The 8,309-nt window shown below is 51.7% G+C and overlaps 1 protein-coding gene across 3 annotated transcripts in view; it reads left to right on the forward strand.

Moving 5' to 3' along the window:
- Positions 1–575: 575 nt before the first annotated feature.
- Positions 576–8,309, forward strand: part of LRRC20 (leucine rich repeat containing 20) — a 7,967-nt gene continuing 233 nt past the window's right edge. Inside the window, exons 1-5 of one of the 3 annotated variants that reach the window (XM_010293646.1) lie at positions 576–656; position 1,232; positions 1,784–1,933; positions 3,535–3,702; positions 7,866–7,884. In XM_010293646.1, coding sequence (XP_010291948.1) covers positions 576–656; position 1,232; positions 1,784–1,933; positions 3,535–3,702; positions 7,866–7,884 — 419 coding nt within the window. The remainder of the gene's footprint in view (positions 657–1,231; positions 1,233–1,783; positions 1,934–3,534; positions 3,703–7,865; positions 7,885–8,309) is intronic. The other 2 variants (XM_010293648.1, XM_010293647.1) reach the window with 2 other exon arrangements.

The following is an 8,309-nucleotide window of genomic DNA, read 5'->3' on the forward strand; positions in this document are numbered from 1 at the left end:
GTTTTTGTTTTTTTTGTTTTTTTTTTTTTTTCTCTTTTGAGGGGTCGGTCCCATCGTTGTGCAGGGATCCTTCTGCCAAAACACTTTGGCTGAGGCCAACTGATCAAAGTCACCAAGAAAGGAGGACACACTGATCGAAGTCACCCACGATGCGTCCCCATATCCCCAATGCACCAAGCCAAAAAGTTGGGAAACCCACACCCCAAGGACTATACCATCCCCAGATCACTGGGAAAGGGGGGACAGCCCCATGTCCTAAAGTACCGACCTGAAAAGATGGGAATCCTGTGTCTGGAAGGGCCACACCAGCCCCAGATCATTAGCAAAAGCATCCCCACATCCCAGAGCAGGAAAGGGAATGCATCCCCACACACCCAACCTACCATCCTGGAAAGCAGGGAATCTCACACCCCGAGGGCCACACCAGCCCCAGCACAGCCTCGTCCCTCCCTCCCCTGGGAACACTGATCCCACCAGTTATTTTTAGCATCCCGAGAGGCCGGAGCGGCTGGTTTCTCCCTCCAGCCGTGGATCCCTCCGGCCGAAGCGTGTCCCCGGCGGGACCAGGCGCCCGTATGCAGAAGAGGATGGGCGAGGCGGTGGCCCGGGTGGCCAGGAAGGTGAATGATACCGTGGAGAACAAAACGGATCCCTGGGTAAGCCCGGCGCTCCGGCTCGGCTCCCGCTTGGGGCCCAGAGAAGGATCAGGTATCCCAGAGCAGGGCTTTTTCTTTTTTTTCTGCCATGATCTAAAAAAGCACCCTCTCTGGGTGCTGCACCCAAGGCTCCCGCACCCCCAGGGAAGAGAAACACTCTCAGCCCCGCTAAAGTTTGAGTGGGGTTCCCAGCAATGGCATGTAACCCCATGGGATGTGCCGCAGGGATAAAGTCCTTCCTTGCAAGCAACGGCAGGAGCCAGACCTCTCCCTGCATCGCCTTGTCAGGTTTGTGTTTTTCTGCAATTTCCCCATTTCTAGCTAATACCGAGACCCACGCACAGTTCATCAAAAGAGAGAGATGAAAGCTGCTCATTTTGATTCGTGCTGGGTTCCCAGCCCCGGGGTATCAACCAGCGCACGCCGAGAGTCAGAGCCGTGTCTCTCAGCCTCCCCACGTCCCCCTGAGCAAGACGATAAGCGGGGAAGGACCAAGCTTGTGCAGCCCCCACCACGGCTTCGGGGAGGGGGCAGGCAGCAGAGCCCCAGCTGAGCATCACTGGGCTGGGATACAGGGTTTGCATCCTCTGGCATGTCCCAGGAGGGGAAACAGGAACAATTCAGAGCAAAACAAAAGCACCAACAGGAGAGAAGCACAGCCAAATCCTTTTCCTCTCCCCACTGCTTGCCATGGGGCAAGCACCCACCACCATGAGAAATCCCAGAGGGAAAGCCCTGCTCCATCCCCGTCAGCAGCGGAGGAGGCATCCCTGCGATGCTCGACCTTCCCCGGGGGGTTGAGGACATAGGGAAGGAGAATTACGGAAGCTGTGAAGTTATTTGGCTGGCAGAGGGTTTGCAGAAGGACATTTGCAGCGCGGAGGTAAATGCAATTTGGGGCTGGAGACACCTAAGGCAACCTTCGGTGGGATGCACACTGCCGGTGCCTGGGGAGGTGATCGCAGAGATCCCTGCAGTGGAAAGGAGTACAGCAGGGGACATTGCAGCACCCAGGGGTGGCAGCACCCAGAAGGGCAAATCGAGCGTTAAGGGGTGTTTTTGATGGCAAGTACTGTTCCATCCCAGCTGGGGTGCATTATAAGGTGCCTGGGTCTCTCCGGGGACAGATCTGGCCAACTGCAAGCTGATGACCTTCCCCGTCGGCATCTACAAAGCCATGAGGAGCGTCACTGAGGGGATCCACCACATCTCCCTGGCAAACAACGAGCTGAAGTCCCTCACCAGCCGATTCGTCACCACCTTCAGCCAGCTGAGAGGTAAGGGACAGCCACTTCCAAGGCCCCAGGACCCAGCAAAGAGCCCCCAGCCTGCTACAGAGCAGGGACGGCACCAGAGAGTTTCCCCGCTGCAGTTTTTGCTCCTCTGTGCTCACACCTCATTCCAAGCACTAGAGTTCAGCCCCCCCAATCCATTTTCCTTTACCCTTTCCAGCCCCCGCAGAAAGAGGGCACTGGTTTTGCTCTCACCCACCTTCCCAAACTCGTGCCCCGTCACCTCCAGGCACTTTTGGTGGTGGCTGCAGGGTCCCTCATCATCCTCCAGCTCCCTCCAAAGACAGGGCCGGGATGAAAGAGGCTGGGAAAGGCAGCCTGGGCATAACGGTGCATGGCAGAGATGGGGCATTTCAGGTTGCAGAAACCACGCTGCTGCCCAATTAGCCCCCCTCATGAGACATCGGTGATAGCTGCTCCCTCTCCACGTGCTGCAGGAGATGGGGATGGTGGTCTGTGCATGGCTGGTGCCACAGGGACACGTCCCCGCAGAGCCCAGCGAAAGCGGCCAGAAGCTGGTTTGCTAAAACATGGTCACACGAGTGCCCAGCACCGTGGTTTTGAAGGCTGAGCAGCACCCAGGGCTCTGGCAGCTTTTAAATGCAAATATTTTGCTCGTATGACATGCTCCACGAGTGCCGCCTTGGTGGGTGTTCGGGGAAGCATCTCATGTTGTACTGGAGCTGGAGCAGCGTCCGTGAAAACTCTCCTAGGCTGGAGAAAAGAAACACATCGAGCAAAGGAAAAAAAAAAATCGATTTTCATTTTCTAGACAGCACAGCAAGCCCCGAGAGGAAAAAACCACAAACTATCTCATTTCCCAGCAAGGGCTTCGGTCAAGTCACTCTGGTGATGAACGTGCCAGGCCTCAGTAGGGCTGTTGCAGAGGAGAAATGCCCCAGGCCCAGGGACAGCCCTGCACCAGCCTGAATAAGGCAGGACCTATAAATACCAGGTATTAGCAGGGGCAGCGCAGCTTGCATGGGTATTTATAGAGCAGAAAGCCCTGTGTCACTGGAGAAGGGCGCTGGGACGGTAGGATTTGGGTTCCTGTTCCCATGGCTAATGGCCTTTCATGCAGGAGTGCTGCTGCTGGCCCCGCAGGAGCTCATTTCTGGGGAGGAAAAAGCATCACAGAGGGTTAAACTCAGAAGAATAGATATTTTTTGCCTATAAATACATATCTTCCACCACTGTTTGTACCTCAGAAGGGGTTCAGGCACGTGAAGATAGAAAATGTGTCTTGAGCCATGACAAATATCCATTGCAGGGGGAATTGCATTGACTGCACTAAGAAATATTGCTTATTTTACAGCCCCTGCTTATGAAACGCTGCACAGGTTTCATTAGGAAAGTCTGAGGAAACCAAGAAACATATTGCTCCTAAAAGCGGTATTCCCAGCAGGCAAAAGTACAATGGCAAGCCATGGAGATGAGCAAAAAAAAATCCCATTTTTGGAGTTGGAATCCCATTGCTGGACCTGGCAGCCCACAGACACAGAGGCTGTAAATTAAACTATGCATGAATTATTTCCCCATTTTCCTTCCCCCTCCCCATCCCATCACTTCTCTTCCCCAAATTACAGAGCTTAATCTGGCAGGCAACTATCTGCACCGTCTGCCCGAGGAGGTCACCTCCCTGCTGCACCTCCGGGCCATCAACCTTTCCCGCAACAGATTTCGGTGTTTCCCCGAGCCCCTGGCCGCCGTCACCGCCCTGGAGACCATCGACCTGGAAGAGAACGAGATCACAGGTAAGAAGGACCTTCATCCTTCCTCAGGTGAGGATGAGCATCACCCCGGGGCGACAGCACTTCCCAGCGGTGACGCCGATGTGCATCCCCGGGCAGGGAGGGATGCTGGCTTGAAGCTTTGCTCGTGGTCCACCGTCCCCTGCAGACGCAGCCAGGCCGAGGGATGGCTTAGTGATCCAGCAAAAGGAGCACGAATTTGGCAGAGGGAAGGGCACCCAGGTGAGATGCTAAACAGGCAGAGCCTCGTTAGCCACTTGTTTTACTAATGCTTGCGCTGCCTCCCAGGACGAAGCTGTTGCAGGCATGGGGGATGGAAATCAAGCCCCATTCACCACACTGGGATATGGCTCTCAAAGGCTGCTCCAGCTGTGATAAATAATCACCAGATTTAATAAAAAAAATAGACCCAACTCCAAAACCCGGTCCCGAGGATGCTGGGCTGGGATGTTTGCTGCCAGGAAAAGTAAGGGCACGAGCCCACCTGAATGTTTCCCAGAACAAATAGGAGCCGTAACACTACAAAACATCCCCTAAAAAAAAATGAAATTAAAGGAACGGTAAGAGCCACTCATCCCCCGACCCTGCAGTCAGAGGAAAATCTTTCATGCACAAAGCTGAAGCCTTTGGGGTCCCCGAAAGCCAGGCAGAACAGGACAGCTGTTACACTTAGATAAAAGGGGATTTATTTAAGAGCGAGCTTTCAAAGAGCCCAGGCTGGAGCATCCCACAGCCCACACAGGTCCCTGGGGAGGCAAATATCAAGTCCACTCAATTTTGCTGTTTTATCTGGGATGGCTTCAGCCGCCGCTGGGAAAGCTGCTCCCTGCAACAGGACTTTTCTGAACAGTATCAGCTGCTCCCTGGTCACGCCTGTAGAAATGCAAGACATTAAATACTGCTTCCTCACTCTCCATGAAAGCCAAAGATTGGGGGGGGGGGGTTAATCTTTTTTTCCTCTGCTGCCTTCCAGGGAGAGCTGTCACACTCTTAGTTCCCTTCATCAATTTTTGAGCTTAATTGGCCAACTACAATCAGACTTGATGAAGGAGCCGAGGTCTCCAAACTCCCCATTTCCCCGCTTGTTTTGTGCGAGCAGGATGCTGCAGGAAGGGAATACAGCTTTTTGTTGCATTTTTTCCCTGGTTAAATGCAGGGAGGAGAGGCTGCATCGAGGGTTGTACCCAGCTCCATTAATCCTGGGAAAACCCAGCTGCCAGGCTTGGTCACCACACATTCAGGCTCCCCTCTGCTGCTGTTATCAGACTCAGAAAAATAATGACAAGGGTAGAAATTAACAATTTCGAGCTAAAATGTTTCAGGGACATATCTTACTAATGAGCACAATGCTGTCTGGCTGCAGAAATGGGTAAATTTAGCCTGTTTTATGCATTTTCTAGCAAGGGAAGTGGTAGGGATTAGAAAGCCAGGGGTGTTGCAGCCCATTTTCCCACAGAAACAAAAGTTTGGGCAGTTCCATCACTCCTGGGTACCTTCCCCAATACCTCCCAGGCTCATTCACACGATGGCCTCCCAGGGACCCGAGCATCCCGAGAGCTGCGGCAGCTCAAGTCCTTCGCATCCAAGGAAAAGCATCCCATCCCCAGTTTCACCTTTTGGGAGCACGGTGAAGTCTCCTGGATCCCACTCAAGGCTGAGCTTGCTCAGGGCTGAGCTAGCACGAGGACCGAGCTCCCCGGGAGCTTGCAGCCAGGCTGTGGGATGAGCCTTGGTGCCAGTGTGCAGATATATACATTTTTACACGCTAATATAGTGTTATATATTACTTATGCCCTTCTATTTATAGATACACCTTTTCCTCCCACACTAGCCTGGCACAACAGGGGAACAGAGAGTGAAGGAGAACCCATCAGCTTGAATTTGCCAGCACAAATTTTGCTTGTCCTTAACAGCCGAGTAGGATTTGAGCTCTTCACACTCATCTCACCCCAGGAAATCTTAGTCCAGGCTGTAGGAGAGAGCATCTTCTCTTTCCCCCTCCACACATGTACAACTCACCCACTACAGCTGGCTGAGGACCGGTTTTGGCAGCATCTCCTTGGAGAAGCTGTTGAGGCATCCAAAAGTTCATCCTGGTGCTGTTCTCCAGCCAGCCCAGAAAGGGGCTACCCCAGGAGCACAGGAGGGACCCAGGGCTGCTTTTTGCAGCCTTTTATAGTTTGGGACCCAGGTTGCTCCACTTAAGCCCAATAACGAGTTGAGGACCCTGCTCCAGATAAAAGACTGGTAGATGACAGAAGGATGCTCTACAGGTTATGGGGGGGAGAGGGACTTTGGGGAAACTTGGGGGTCTTCTCCAGCAGCAAGAAGTTTGCAGGTGGTTTGGTTTTTTTGGTGCTGCTCGCAGCCATGTGCTGTTGCCGGTCCTGCCTGCCCTTTTCTGCTTTCTCGGTGATGCTGATAGGGCTGCAAACTGGATTAAAAGCACCTGCTGAAAGAGGGCTGAGTCACCTACTGAGGCATATTGAGCTGGGGATGCTAGGTAATGTTTTCCAGCTAAAGGGATACAGGAATAAAAGGAGATTAATTAATGCCTGCCTGGAGTCTGGGCTCTGAAAGGAGACATTTAGTGCCATGAACTGCCCTTTTCATCTCAATGAGCTCTTAACCCTGGAGTGTAATTATGTATGTATTAATGTCAGTGCTAATCCCTGCTAATTAGAGTGATATCAAATGAGTATTTTCAGCTCCCAACTCCACAGGTTTTTTTGGTGCTTGAAGCTTCAGTTTCCCCTTTCCCTTATTCTTTGATTAATGGTTTAATGCAGAAAATGTTGAGACAGCAAGGGGGATGCTGGAGACCACCAGCAAAGCTGAGCAGGTTGCTGCTGGGGCAACTGGGGCTGATTTTCTCCTCCTGAGCATGAGAGAGCCACTCTTAATTTGGGACAATGGCATGGAAAATGCATCTTTGTTAATAGCCCCAGAGGAGCCAGCGAGTGGGTTTCCATCGGCAGGTTTGGAGGAGGCTGCCAGGAGCTGGTGGCCACCAAAGGACGCGGGTAATGCCAAAATGTGACGGGGAAGAGGCTCTGCTGAGCTGGTCGGGGTCCTCCCGCCTTCAATTCGCAGCCGTACGTGGCTGCGAGACCTTCGGGGCGTTCATCGCCCAGCTCCTCCGATGCCGCGGCAGCCCTTTCACAGGAGAGAGCGAGGTTTTTCCCTCACTTATTATCATATTCTGAGCTGAGAAAACTACTGTCTGCTTTAATTATGAAAAAAAACCCTTTTTTTTCCCCCTCCCTTTTTTTGCTTAACTGGTGAAACCAGCATAATTCGGGCTGAAATGTGAGGGCCTTATCCACCGGGGAGCAGCAAGCGGTGCTTTGGGTTGCTTATGGAGGGGTTTGTGGTTCCCACGGCACGGCCGTATAGCTATAGGCTGCACTTCGTGCCCTGCCTGTCGCTTCATGCCGGGGCTGAGTCCCTGCTCCTTACCTTGAATGAAGCTGCAAAGCTGGGCTGTTCCCACCTTGGGCAAGGCTTGCTCCCTACAATATTTTCCTTAGTTTCCTAAATTTAAGTAAAGTGGGGGTTTCTCACTCTGCATAGCCTTAGAAGACCATTAAACAGGAAGAGCTATCAAAAAAACCCAAAAGGTTTTATGTGTCAAGAGGGGGCCAAAAAAAAGGCAAAATGATCGAGGGGAGTGGTGGTGAACAAATTTAACATAGAGGTATAAAAGAAATCCAGATAAAGCTCAGCCTGATGAGAGAGATGCACTGCTAAGAAATACGTGTACTACAGAAAATAGCACTGCCGTCTGGAGGAGGAGGAAAAAAAAAATAGCCCTCAAGGTGTTTGAATATTTTTCCAGCATAAAATAAGTTTCATGGTTTAAAGATCACATAATCACCCACCCAGCTATAATTACAACACCGCAATTCTGCTCCAGAAGAAATTGGAGCTGGGGATGTGAAAGGCTCTTGACTTCTTGGTGGCCAAATTAAAAAGAACTTGTTCCCGTTAAACTCGGGCAGATGGGCTTTTCAAGCCCAAAATATTGTGATTTGTAATCTTTAAATGATCTTAATGGTTAGGTTTTTGTGTCAGTCTTATTCCTCTGCTCTCAGGGGATTCACATGGGACCATCCAGAGACCTGCAGGTTAAGGCACCTTTGCCCCCCCCCGCCCCATGTAAAAAGGATTTCCTTTAGAAACCCTTTTTAAAGGAAAACACCTGAATTATGGAAATTGCAAAATAGGAGGGTGCTTGGCAATGGCCGAGAGCCATTTTGCGGCCTGTCCAACAGGGGCAAAGAGCAAGTGCTCTCCCATTAGCTGGGCGAGGGCTCCGGGGCATTGCAACACTGGGAATAAAATAAGGGAATAAGTCTTTGGATACCCGCTCAGCACCCTAGCAGGGATATTTTATTTTTTTTTTTAGGACTGGGAGAACTGGAGGGCAGTGTCCGTATTTAAAGTCATGGTGTTTGTACCTTGCCAAGACGTTTGATTGAGTAGTTATATAATTTAATATTATGTTTCTGTTTTGACAAAAGCCCGGAGGCCAGTGGCAGCAGGGATTTGCCCTGGGCTGCCCATCGAACCACGGCTTCCACCTCCTCTGCCGCTCGGAATTCCCCGGC

Source organism: Phaethon lepturus, unplaced genomic scaffold (assembly GCF_000687285.1).
Source record: "Phaethon lepturus isolate BGI_N335 unplaced genomic scaffold, ASM68728v1 scaffold35768, whole genome shotgun sequence".
In the NCBI taxonomy this organism is placed as follows: Eukaryota; Metazoa; Chordata; class Aves; order Phaethontiformes; family Phaethontidae; genus Phaethon; species Phaethon lepturus.